Source organism: Triticum urartu, chromosome 5A (assembly GCF_056163025.1).
Source record: "Triticum urartu cultivar PI428250 chromosome 5A, HENAU_Tu73, whole genome shotgun sequence".
NCBI lineage: Eukaryota > Viridiplantae > Streptophyta > Magnoliopsida > Poales > Poaceae > Triticum > Triticum urartu.
Window position 1 is genome coordinate 650,099,774 of NC_141877.1, and position 13,293 is coordinate 650,113,066.

General features: G+C 46.4%; 1 protein-coding gene across 1 annotated transcript; it reads left to right on the forward strand.

Moving 5' to 3' along the window:
- Window positions 1-10,522: 10,522 nt before the first annotated feature.
- LOC125507569 (GDSL esterase/lipase At5g55050) lies at window positions 10,523-12,487 on the forward strand. Its single transcript, XM_048672111.2, has 4 exons — window positions 10,523-10,920; window positions 11,009-11,142; window positions 11,267-11,747; window positions 11,899-12,487. Exons 1-4 carry the CDS (start codon window positions 10,635-10,637, stop codon window positions 12,120-12,122), a joined length of 1,125 nt encoding a protein of 374 aa, XP_048528068.2. The 5' UTR covers window positions 10,523-10,634; the 3' UTR covers window positions 12,123-12,487.
- The last annotated feature ends 806 nt before the right edge of the window (window positions 12,488-13,293 follow it).

A 13,293-nucleotide genomic window follows, 5' to 3' on the forward strand; every position in this document is an offset into this window, starting at 1 on the left:
TGAACTTTCGAAAGCCGTGCACGCGGTTATGGGCAGATGGGAATTTGTTAATGTCCGGTTGTAGAAAACCTGAAACTTAACTTAATTAAAATGCACCAACCGCGTGTGTAACCGTGATGGTCTCTTATCGGCGGAGTCCGGGAAGTGAACACCGTGTTGGAGTAATGCTTGACGTAGGTTGTTATAGGATCACTTCTTGGTCTTAGTTTCTCGACCGTGCCTTTGCCTTCTCTTCTCGCTCTCATTTGCGTATGTTAGCCACCATATATGCTAGTCGCTTGCTGCAGCTCCACATCATACCTTTTACCTTTCCTATAAGCTTAAATAGTCTTGATCGTGAGGGTGTGAGATTGCTGAGTCCTCGTGACTCACAGATACTTCCAAAACCAGCTTGCAGGTGCCGTTGAACCATGCAGGTGACGCAACCGAGCTCAAGGAGGAGCTCGCTGAAGATCGTGTTTGCTATGTTGTTTCGTTTCCAGTTGAACAGTAGTGGAGCCCAGTTGGGACGATCGGGGATCTGTGTAGCATTTGGGGTAGTCTTCCTTATTTTGGTTCCGTAGTCGGACCTTGATTGTAACTGTTGATGTAATGCTTTATTCATGTATTGTGTGAAATGGCGATTGTAAGCCAACTATGTGTCTCTTTCCCTTATGTATTACATGGGTTGTGTGAAGATTACCTCACTTGCGACATTTCTTTCAATGCGGTTATGCCTCTAAGTCGTGCTTCGACACGTGGGAGATATAGCCGCATCGAGGGCGTTACAAGTTGGTAATCAGAGCCTTCCCCGACTTTAGGAGCCCCCTGCTTGATCGAATAATTGGCGTTGTTGAGTCTAGAAAAATGTTTTGAGTCATTTAGAAATTATATATATCGGAGAGTAGGACTTCTTTTTACTCCTCAGTCCCTTCGTCGCGCTGGTGAGGCATTCTGGCGTAGAATTTTGACTCTTCTTTTCTCAAATTTCACTAAAAAAATTTAGGTCACGCGGGTATGTTGGAATTGTTCCGATGGTTTTGTGACGAGAACATTGTTCTTGGTGCCTCCTGACATTTAGGGGTTGTGGCAGTGTCCCGGGGAGTTGAGCTCCGAGGTGTTGTCGTCACAATTTTATCTTTGCAGTTCTGGAATACCTGAGTTGCGCCGACATCGAAAATCTCTTTTATGCAGTTGTTGGTGAGATAACCTCGACGCCACCCAGTGCTGGGCGGGAGTTCGGGAGTATCGCCATAACTCGTATAACGGATGCTTTTCGAAGGTTGAGGTAAATGATTTCCGAAGGTTTCTTGGTTATGTGTTGAAGGATGGATACAGCTGGATGTAGGATTTGCTAGCTTTGGGTGAGATATTATGCTTCCTCTGTATCCCCAACACATGATTGCATAACCAGAAAGTTTTGGGAGTTTATAAGTGGGAATTCAAGTAGCTCTTAGGATATCTTTCCGACAGATGTATGATATGAAATTGGGATTCGACGTCTAGTGGTCCGCCTATCCACAGTTGGTTTTACAGTGGTCTCGTTGTGTCTTAAAGAGTCCTTGGCTATGCTGACTCGGGGACGCTTCGTATGTCATGTGCACTTCCTTGTACATGATGGTGCTGTACGATCGAGCCTGTGTAGGCCCCACCATGAAAACTTCGGACGAAATCTCTATCATATGTTTGTTCCGGCTTATTCTGCAAGCCATTCCTTTGTTTTGTTTTTGAGATGTGGTATTCGAGTTGCTTCGAAGTCAAATGTGGATTCCATACCTTTCCTAAGCGGTGTTCTCATGTTCCTATGTGAATACTAATCCTTCTCGATCATCGAGTTTGTCATGTCAATCCTTTTCACCGGCGTGTTTATCTTCAAGTGGATCCAATCATTTCAACATCAGTAAGATCAAGTATCAGTTCTTCTCAACGGTGTTTGTTTCATCCGTCTCCAAGTTGCCTTTGTTTTTCCCTCCCTCCCACCCTTTTTCTTCACAGACTCATATATCTTAATCAAGTATCCATTTTATTCATGTGAAGTCTCTTCTTTCTTTTCAATCAATGTTCTTATCCGGTGATTCTCATGGTCATTCTAACGGGGCCTCAAGTTCATCATTCTTCATTCTTTTTCTTCTCCGGTGGTTTCAAGTCAAGCTTTGTTGATCATATCTTTTCCTCATTTCAATGTTTTTTTCCATGCCGGTGCACCTCATAATCATCCACTTCTCGCTATTCAATTGTCCCGGAGTGCTAAAGATATCTCAAAGATTCGTTTTCATTCCTAATCCGTTCAAGATATCTCGAGGTTTTTATCTCATTCAAAGCCATTTAGTTCAACCGGTGCAATCTTCTTTTCAAGTAATCTTTTCAACGGTGTATCTTTTGAGTGGGCCCTAACCCACAGGTTTTTTCTAGGATCTTGCCTGACTCTTCTTATTTTTCCGGAGCTATTCTCAAATTGTTTTCGAAGTTTGACGTAAGAATGAGTTATCATCAGTCAAATGTCTTCTCCAAGATCTTTCAAATTCTTTTCATCGTTGGTTCAACCTTTCTATTCTTCATCCCGGAGTGCCTCAACAATTCATGCTGGTGTTTCTCGCCGTCGTTCTCAACATTTGAAGACTGAAGAAGAGTTTTACTCTAAATCTTATCCGTTCTCTCAAAGATTAGTGATTCTAGCTTGTTGCCATCCTCTCATAATTGCTTTGATTATGAGAATTCTTTTCTCCCATCCGGAGCTATTCAGGAGTCTTTTCAGTTTGATCATCTGAAGCCCATCACCTCAGAAGTATTCATTCTCAGCTTTCAGCTCTCCTTCTCTAAATCTTACCGGTGCATCGCTCAAATATCCTCTAATCAGCTCGTGATCTATTCGTTCTCATGATTGAAATTCCTTCAGGTATCTTCATTCTTTTTCAAATTCTTCCCGGTGTATTGTGCTTTTGCTATTTTCATTTTCAATTCTTATGGTGGTTCTTCCAAGGTTTTTCTTCCTTCATTTATCATATCAATGCATTCGTGTTTTCCAAATTCTACCAGTGGTTCGTTGAAGACCTTCTCAAGTTTGCGCTATATCTATCTTAAACCCTTTCTACGAGAATAAGTAGTATGCCAATTCCATTGCTTGTCATCAATTTGAATTGGTGAAGGATAAGCATAATGTAATTCTTATTCTTGTTTCATCGAGTTTATTCAATTTCTTTTTCCGGAGTGGTTCATCATATCACATTCTCAGTTTGAGATGCTTTATCTTTTCTTTTCTGGAGTTCCAAGTCTCCACTTTATCTCGTCACAAAGCTTCATCTAATCATTGCAAGGCTTCAACCTTATTCTTTTCATCCTTCTTTCCGTGTGATCATTCTTCTGTTGCCGGAGTTCTTCATGGAGGTTCTACATGTTGGTTCATAAAGGATTTAATTCCTTCTCGAAGTGTTCATCAAGATTCTCTTCAGAGGAGCTCAATCATTCTTCATTTTGAAATCCGGAGTGCAATTCTTTCTACCGTACCATTGGAGGTGGTATTATGTCATTCTTGATAATTTGAGTTCATGTTTCACGATTCACATGTTGTCAAGAATGAGATATTTTTAAATCCATCAACCTCTTCGTTGGAGTTATCTTGGGTTATATTTCACCTGAAGCTTTCCTTAAGGATTGTTACTTTTATGGTGCTTATATATGACCCAAGTTCTTCATTTATCCTTCCGGTGAAATAAGCTTCTCATTTCCTTGTTCATATCAGTCTAATCTATTGTTTTTCCGTTAGTGGCAGAATTTAACCTCATAGTTTTGAGATGTTCTCCATAAGCCCACTACAAGCTTACTCTTTTCATTGTTAGTTTTCCAACAACTACGTTCGACCCTTCTCCTAAAGATGCTTTCAAGCTCATTTGAGGTAGAAGATGTTGTTTTCTTCTCCGTTCCTTTAATTCCATTCTTGTATTTCTTCCGGAGGCATTGTGATGTTGCTCTCTTCACTCATCATCTCGTATTGTGAAGTTCATGTTCTTTCTTTTGCTTATCCATCCAACCGGAGTGTCGTGTTTTCTTTCGAGCTCTCTCATCTTATCAAATTTTGACTCCCTTCTCAACCGGAGTGCTGTCTGAAATCTTTCTTACCCCTTGTACCATTCTTTCAATAGTTCCAAAGATAGTGTGTTGTTGATTTCATCAAGCATACTCTCATCTTGTCAAGTTCTTATTCAATTCCTTTTCTTTTCAGTCGGAGTGATGTCCAAATTACATCATTCTTATTCCTTCTCTATCTTGTTTTACCGGAGTGTTGTCGTAATTGATCCTTATCGTTCCTTGTGCATCTCGTTCTACCAGAGTGTTTGCATGTACTTGTTGTCCATTGCAATCCTTTTCTGTTGTCTTTCAACCTACAAGGTTCTCGTAATGTTCCTTGTTCCTCTTTTCCTAACGGAGTGCTTTCAACTTCGTTCATCTCCGTTGTATTCTTTCTTTCAAGTTGTTCAACCTCTCAAGGCTCTTTGGTTTCACTCGTTTGTCAAAGAAGCAACTTAGTTTTACCTCTTCTATTCCTCTTCCGTTTTCCTCCGGTGTCGTCCTAGATCTCGGGACGAGATCCTCTCGTAGTGGTGGAGTGTTGTGACGCCCCGAGACCGATGCGCCAGGTGTCTTCCAGTTATTCGCCGTCGTTGCCATGTCATTTGCTTGCGTGTTGCATCTTGTTCATGTCATCCGCATCATGATAACAACAATTAAAATGTTTAAATTGTTGTTGCATTAAATTACTAAGACATATGGGGATTTACCGGATTTGTTGTTTGTTATATCCGGCCCCATTTAAATTGTTTAAATGGTATAGTTTTGTTATGCTTCACCTCTTGCCATGTTAACCAACATTTAATATTGTTGAGTACCTAACCGAGAGTGAACTAAATAATTGATGTGGTGTTCCGTCAATATGCAACGGAGTTGCATATTGAGCTCCACTTAATTTGTAGGATTGCTTGTGCACTTTGCCATGACATGCCTCATTAAACCGGACATGCATCATACTTGTTTGCGCATCGTGCCATGCTTATGTGATGTTTGTTCACTATGTTGTTTGCTTTCTTTCCGGTGTACTTCTTCTCGGTAATCCGGTAACATTGCGTTTGTGAGGATACGTTGGCTACGTCCGTTTGTCTTCTTCATGGACTCGTTATTCTTCCTTGCGGGATTTCAGGCAAGATGACCATACCCTCGAAATCACTTCTATCTTTGCTTGCTAGTTGCTCGCTCTTTTGCTATGCCTATGTTGTGATACCTACCACATGCTTTATCATGCCTCCCATATTGTTAAGCCAAGCCTCTAACCCACCTTGTCCTAGCAAACCGTTGTTTGGCTATGTTACCGCTTTGCTCAGCCCCTCTTATAGCGTTGTTAGTTGCAGGTGAAGATTGGAGCTTGTTCCATGTTTGGAACATGGTTATTTTGTTGGGATATCACAATATCTCTTATTTAATTAATGCATCTATATACTTGGTAAAGGGTGGAAGGCTCGGCCTTATGCCTGGTGTTTTGTTCCACTCTTGCCGCCCTAGTTTCCGTCATATCGGTGTTATGTTCCCGGATTTTGCGTTCCTTACGCGGTTGGGTCATAATGGGAACCCCTTGACAGTTCGCTTTGAATAAAACTCCTCCAGCAATGCCCAACATTGGTTTTACCATTTGCCACCTAGCCTTTTCTTTCCCTTGGGTAGGCCTGCCCAAGGGTCATCTTTATTTAAACCCCCCCCCCCCCCGGCAGTGCTCCTCTGAGCGTTGGTCCAAACTAGAGCCCTGTGCAGCGCCCCCTCGGGGAAACTCGAGGTTTGGTTTTAGTTGTATGGAGCGCTCATCTGAGTGTGCCCTAAGAACGAGATATGTGCAGTTCCTATCGGGATTTGTCGGCACATTCGGGCGGTGTTGCTGGACTTGTTTTACCATTGTCGAGGATGTCTTGTAACCGGGATTCCGAGCCTGATCGGGTCTTCCTGGGAGAAGGAATATCCTTTGTTGACCGTGAGAGCTTGTGATGGGCTAAGTTGGGACACCCCTGCAGGGATTTGAACTTTCGAAAGCCGTGCACGCGGTTATGGGCAGATGGGAATTTGTTAATGTCCGGTTGTAGAAAACCTGAAACTTAACTTAATTAAAATGCACCAACCGCGTGTGTAACCGTGATGGTCTCTTATCGGCGGAGTCCGGGAAGTGAACACGGTGTTGGAGTAATGCTTGACGTAGGTTGTTATAGGATCACTTCTTGGTCTTAGTTTCTCGACCGTGCCTTTGCCTTCTCTTCTCACTCTCATTTGCGTATGTTAGCCACCATATATGCTAGTCGCTTGCTGTAGCTCCACATCATACCTTTTACCTTTCCTATAAGATTAAATAGTCTTGATCGCGAGGGTGTGAGATTGCTGAGTCCCCGTGACTCACAGATACTTCCAAAACTAGCTTGCAGGTGCCGTTGAACCGTGCAGGTGACGCAACCGAGCTCAAGGAGGAGCTCGCTGAAGATCGTGTTCGCTATGTTGTTTCGTTTCTAGTTGATCAGTAGTGGAGCCCAGTTGGGACGATCGGGGATCTGTGTAGCATTTGGGGTAGTCTTTCTTATTTTAGTTCCATAGTCAGACCTTGATTGTAACTGTTGATGTAATGCTTTATTCATGTATTGTGTGAAGTGGCGATTGTAAGCCAACTATGTATCTCTTTCCCTTATGTATTACATGGGTTGTGTGAAGATTACCTCACTTGCGACATTGCTTTCAATGCGGTTATGCCTCTAAGTCGTGCTTTGACACGTGGGAGATATAGCCGCATCGAGGGCGTTACACTTGGACCCTACGTCAAGCAACCAACAGGGAAGCCATGAGGTAGCGGGGCGCGCCTACCCCCCCCCCCCCCCAGGCATGCCATCCACCCTCGTGGGGCCCCTGTTGCTCCACCGACGTACTCCTTCCTCCTATATATACCTACGTACCCCCAAACGACCAGAGACGGAGCCAAAACCCTAATTCCACCGTCGTAACTTTCTGTATCCACGAGATCCCATCTTGGGGCCTGTTTCGGAGCTCCGCCGGAGGAGGCATCGATCACGGAGGGCTTCTACATCAACACCGTAGCCTCTCCGATGATGTGTGAGTAGTTTACCTCAGACATTCGGGTCCATAGTTATTAGCTAGATGGCTTCTTCTCTCTTTTTGGATCTCAATACAAAGTTCTCCCCCTCTCTTGTGGAGATCTATTCGATGTAATCTTCTTTTACGGTGTGTTTGTTGACACTGATGAATTGTGGGTGATCAAGTTTATCTATGAACAATATTTGAATCTTCTCTGAATTCTTTTATGTATGATTGCTTATCTTTGCAAGTCTCTTCGAATTATCAGTTTGGTTTCGCCTACTAGATTGATCTTTCTCGCAATGGAAGAAGTGCTTAGCTTTGGGTTCAATCTTGCGGTGTCCTTTCCCAGTGACAGTAGGGGCAGCAAGGCACGTATTGTATTGTTGCCATCAAGGATAACAAGATGGTTTTTTTTATCACATTGCATGAATTTATCCCTCTACATCATGTCATCATGCTTAAAGCGTTACTCTGTTCTTATGAACTTAATACTCTAGATGCATACTGGATAGCGGTCGATGTGTGGAGTAATAGTAGTAGATGCAGGCAGGAGTCGGTCTACTTGTCTTGGACGTGATGCCTATATATATGATCATACCTGGATATTCTCATAACTATGCTCAATTCTGTCAATTGCTCAACAGTAATTTGTCTACCCACCATGAATACTTATGCTATCGAGAGAAGCCACTAGTGAAACCTATGGCCCTCGAGTCTATCTTCCATCATAAATCTTCCAACACTTAGTTATTTTCGTTGCCTTTTATTTTACTTTGCATCTTTATCATAAAAATACCAAAAATATTATCTTATCATATCTATCAGATCTCACTCTCGTAAGTGACCGTGTAGGGATTGACAACCCTTTATCGCGTTGGTAGCAAGGATTTATTTGTTTTGTGTAGGTGCTAGGGACTCGCGCGTAGCCTACTATTGGATTGATACCTTGGTTCTCAAAAACTGAGGGAAATACTTACGCTACTTTGCTGCATCACCCTTTCCTCTTCAAGGGAAAATCAACGCAGTGCTCAAGAGGTAGCATAGATCTCTGTCGGTGGTGTCACATGGGTTTCCGATGCCCACCCATGCCCTGTGCGGCTCCTTCCACTCATACCAGAGCCATCGCAGCCTTAGAGCCCGGGCATACATACGAATATCAAGGATACCCAGTCCACCAAGCCTCTTTGGTCTACACACGAGTTTCCAGCTAACTTTGCACTGGCCGCCGGAGACCTTATCCGAACCAGACCAGACGAAAGCTCTCTCAATGCCCACAGAGTCGGAGATAGTACCCTCCGGAAGTTTGAGCGTTGTGGCATGGAAGGTGGCTAGGGAGGAAAGCACGGACTTGACAAGCTCAGCCATTCCCAGAGTCGTGATGAGCCGTCCCTGCCAAGACACTAGCTTCCTAGCAGCCTTGTCCACGAGGTGTTGAAGATCGACCTTCCGCAAACGATGGACCGAAAGAGGCAGCCCAAGGTATCTCAGTGGGAAGGCAGCGCGAGTAGCCGGGAAACACTCAAGGATGTCGTCAAGATTGAGGCCATCACAGCGAATAGGGGCCACCAAGCTTTTCTCCAAATTTGTCACAAGGCCGGTGACCTCACCAAAGCCCTCCAGCAGGGAGGTAAACTGTTGAACATCCTCCTTGAAGGGAGCCACAAAGATTGCAACGTCGTCTGCGTACAAGGAGGTGCGCATGCGGGTGCTCCTCCCACCTATCTGGTGAAGCTTGCCCTTGCGAGTGGCAGTGTCAAGGATGCTCTGGATGGGGTCAATTGCTAGGACAAACAGGAGAGGTGAGAATGGGTCTCCCTATCGAAGGCCCTTGCCGTGCCAAATAGGCCCACCTGGAACACCGTTGATTTGAACTCTGGAGGATGAGGAGCGCAAAAGGACAGCAACCATATCTATGAATCTGGTTGGGAAACCTCGGCGACGGAGAAGCTCCAACAGATAGTCCCACCGCACGGAGTCAAAAGCCTTTTTGATGTCCAGCTTAAACAAGAGAGTAGGCTTCCTCAACTGGTGCATTCGCCTAGCCATGTTGCGCACATACATGCATGAATTTATCATTAATGCTTCTAGTCTTTATGAAGGCACTCTGGGAGCGGGAAATTAGCACATGCATGAAAGGAGCAAGGCGTGAAGCCATCATCTTCGCGACAATCTTAGCCACTGCGTGGATGAGGCTAATGGGCCTGAAATCCGAGATGTACTCCACGCCATCTTTCTTGGGTATAAGCACTATATTAGCCGTGTTGACCCATTGGAAATGATCTCCGCGAAGGTTGGAGAAGCCGTTAACAACGGCCATCATGTCTTCCTTGATAACCTCCCAGCAGGCCTTAAAAAAGGCTCCAGTAAACCCGTCCGGACCCGAAGCCTTGTCCTTCGGCATCTCCCCAATGGCATCCAGCACCTCTTTCTCCTCAAAAGGCTCAGCAAGGGAAGCCAAATCACACTGACTGAACGCAAAATTGTCCCAGTTGAAATCCTTCGACGGACGTACGTCCTTGTGAAGCATGGTCGAGAAGTGTTCTTGGGCCACCCTCTCCTTGTCCTCCTGGGACGTAGCCCAACCAGCTCCATTCCGTAGGCGGCGGATGAAATTTTTTCTTCTTCTCGCGTTAACCTTGAGGTGAAAAAACCTGGTGTTCGCGTCCCCATCCTTAAGATTGGCAACCCGAGAGGCCTGCTGCTTCCTAGCTCTGTCGAAATTTGGCCGAGAAGTTGCGGCGCACTGGGATGGCGCTGAGGCGATGGAGTAATGGGTTCTTCTCACACGCGAAGCTGCAACTCGCCATGGCCTCGGAGGTTATCCTTAGGTTGGACATGGCTATGGATCTCCGTCCGCTGTCGACGGAAGAGCGGGATCTTAGAATGAGACTCAAGAGACGGGTGATAAGCCTTGCGGTGTTGGATATACATGGTTATGAGGTCTTACTTGGTAAGGAGATGTCATCTCTGGGCACATCCACACGACCAATGTAAGCAAAACGATGAGCTACTATTGCTGAACAGATGGGACAGCAGACACGCTAAGGGTACTATTCCGATCGATGCAGACCTACTAACAAACTGTGGACTAAATGTCAGAGAAGGGAACAAATTGCGGACTAGCTATCAGCAGTGTTACGTACTATACATCAAAATCAGCGTAGGCAGGCATATTCTCCGGCCACAAGCACGCGTGCGCACATGGCTAATGGGCGTGTTGCATCACTAACGCATGGGCTTTGGATTCTGATCCCTTCAGAGCCGAACCTTCTTCCTCGCCGGGGACATCACATCCACATATTACATGGCCAAAGTCCGGAGTGAAAAAAATGAAGGGATTGTGAAGCATATGGTGCAATGAGACCGGGACCTGGTAGAGAGTTGAAAACGCGCATGCGCCTGCGCCTATAAGTAGTCCTCCTGCCCAGTCGCAACCAACACACACACACACACACACACCAAGAGATCGAGAAACCAATCGAGAGTGCAGCCTGAAGCAAGTTATATACACTCCAGTTAGCTCAGAGACCGTCGTGATAGTCATGGGGTGCCATATTAGTCCGTCCATCAAGGGACTTGTTGCTACGTTCTCCATCCTCCAGGTGTGCTTGATCATCTGTGCCGCCGCCGCTGCCCCGAGCAAGATGGTGAGGCTGGTGCCGGCGATGTACGTGTTCGGGGACTCGACGCTGGACGTGGGCAACAACAACTACCTGCCGGGGCCGAACGTGCCCAGGGCCAACACGCCCCTCAACGGCGTCGACTTCCCCGGCGGCGCCCGGGCGACGGGGCGGTTCAGCAACGGCTACCACGTCGCCGACTTCATCGGTGCGTACCTTGCTAGACTAATACTGTATCAGTTCATTATATATAAGCATGATTGATTGATCGTTTGAATGCATACGTATGTCCGCAGCAATGAAGCTGGGGCTGAAGGAGAGCCCGCCGGCGTATCTGTCGCTCGCGCCACGCCCCACCGCCCTGCTCCTCAGCGCTCTCGCCACAGGTGTGAGCTATGCTTCTGCCGGAGCCGGCATCCTGGACTCCACCGTAAGTTCATTTTGGCCCATCTTTTGCACGTGCATGCTACCTACCATCCATCACGAGTTCCACAAGCACGCATGGTGGAGACAAGTGAGTAAAGCTAATGCATTGCGTGCATGCATGCATGTAGAACGCGGGGAACAACATCCCACTGTCGAAGCAGGTGCGGTACATGGAGTCAACCAAGGCCGCCATGGAGGCCAGGGTGGGGAAAGCCGCGGCGCGCGTCCTGCTCTCGAGGTCCTTCTTCCACTTCAGCGTCGGCAGCAACGACATCTCCGTGTTCGCGGCCGCGCAGCCAACGGGCGACGTCGCCGCGCTCTACGCCAGCCTCATCTCCGGCTACTCCGCCGCCATCACGGACCTGTACGGCTTGGGCGCGAGGAAGTTCGGGATCATCAACGTGGGGCTGCTGGGCTGCGTGCCGGCGGCGCGGGCTCTCAGCGCGACTGGCGCGTGCAACGACGGGCTCAACCAGTTGTCAGCCGGCTTCAACGACAAGCTCAGGTCCCTCATGGCCGGCCTCGCCGCCCGGCTGCCGGGCCTCGACTACTCCCTCGCCGACAACTACAACCTCTCGCAAGTCACCTTCGCCAACCCAGCGGCATCCGGTACGTACTCCGTACCTTACTTCTTTTCCATGGATACGGATGAGTACTTGATTTGCAAATACCTAACTTCTGGAAGGAAGTTAAACTCTTAATGATGAGCATTAGCAGCAAGCACTTGTACTAATCCACGTGATTTGATTTGATTGTGCAGGGTACGTGAACATAGACAGCGCGTGCTGTGGGAGCGGGAGGATGGGAGCGGAGAGCGACTGCCTGCCTAACTCCACGACGTGCGCCGACCACGACCGCTTCGTCTTCTGGGACCGGGGGCATCCCTCGCAGCGCGCCGGAGAGCTCAGCGCCGCCGCATACTTGGACGGAGCGGCCGGGTTCACCGCGCCCATCAGCTTCGATCAGCTGGCCCGCAAGATTTAGCTACCTAGGTCGGCATGCACTCCACACGCGCATGCTACTCGTGCACTCCACGCGTTCATCATCCACTTATTTTCTTTACAGATATATATATATACTACTCCCTCCGTCTCAAAGTAAGTGACTCAACTTTATACAAAGTTAAATCAGTTATTTTGAAACGAAGGGAGTATAAAGCTACTACTAGTAGATTAAGAATTAGCCACGCAACAGAGTGATTCAGAACGTCTGAAGGCGAAATATGTGTAAGCACAGTAAGGAACCTGTCTGGTTCTGATGTTGCGCAGGGAAGAATAAACAACACTATAGTAACATGTTAAAATGTTAAATGATAAGGTCAATAAAGCGGAATAGAAGTCTCTTGTCAACGTCGGTTTCTCCTGTCTACAGATTGGTCTCTGAATTAATTACTATCTGAAATCATTTTTGTACGGTGAAATATCTGAAATATTCTTGGTTATTTTACGTGGACCTGTTTTTGGAGTTGTGATCATACAAAAATACGGGCTTATGGTTAACTGTTGTGGTTTACAATCAATATTAGCCATTGACTTATGACTAGAAACCACCGAGTGATGCTAAAGCTAATGCTAATCAAGAACTTAGAGCTCATTCGGTTTGGAATTTTGTTAGGACTCCCACATGATCTTCACCCATGAGATTCCCCCCTATGTTTAGGAATCGTGCCATAGGAATGAAGGAATCAGGCTGATGCTAATCAAGAACTTAGGAATTCTATTGGGGTTCTCCTCCCATCTGTTTGACATTCTAAACACATCGGTCTCCACCAACACAATCTCGGCATCCGTGTCTATGCGCGAGTCTGCCGCTTCCTGGAGCATCACTGCTGTTTACGGACCTCAGTCTGACAGTGACAAAGCCGCTTTTATTGAGGAAATTAAGGGGATTAAATCTGCAATGCTCCCATCTTGGATGCTGCTAGGGGACTTCAACCTGATTTGCAAGGCCAAAGATAAGAGCAACGACTCCATTAATAGGAGACTTATGAATGCCTTCAAGTCGGCTCTGAACACACTGGAGGTTTCGAAGCTTCGTCTCCATGGACGGCGTTTCACCTGGGTCAGCAGCTGCATAGCACAAACCAGGACAAAAAATGATCATGTGTTCTGCACGACAGATTGGAGTTTGTTGTTTCCTCGGTGCCACTTGTGTG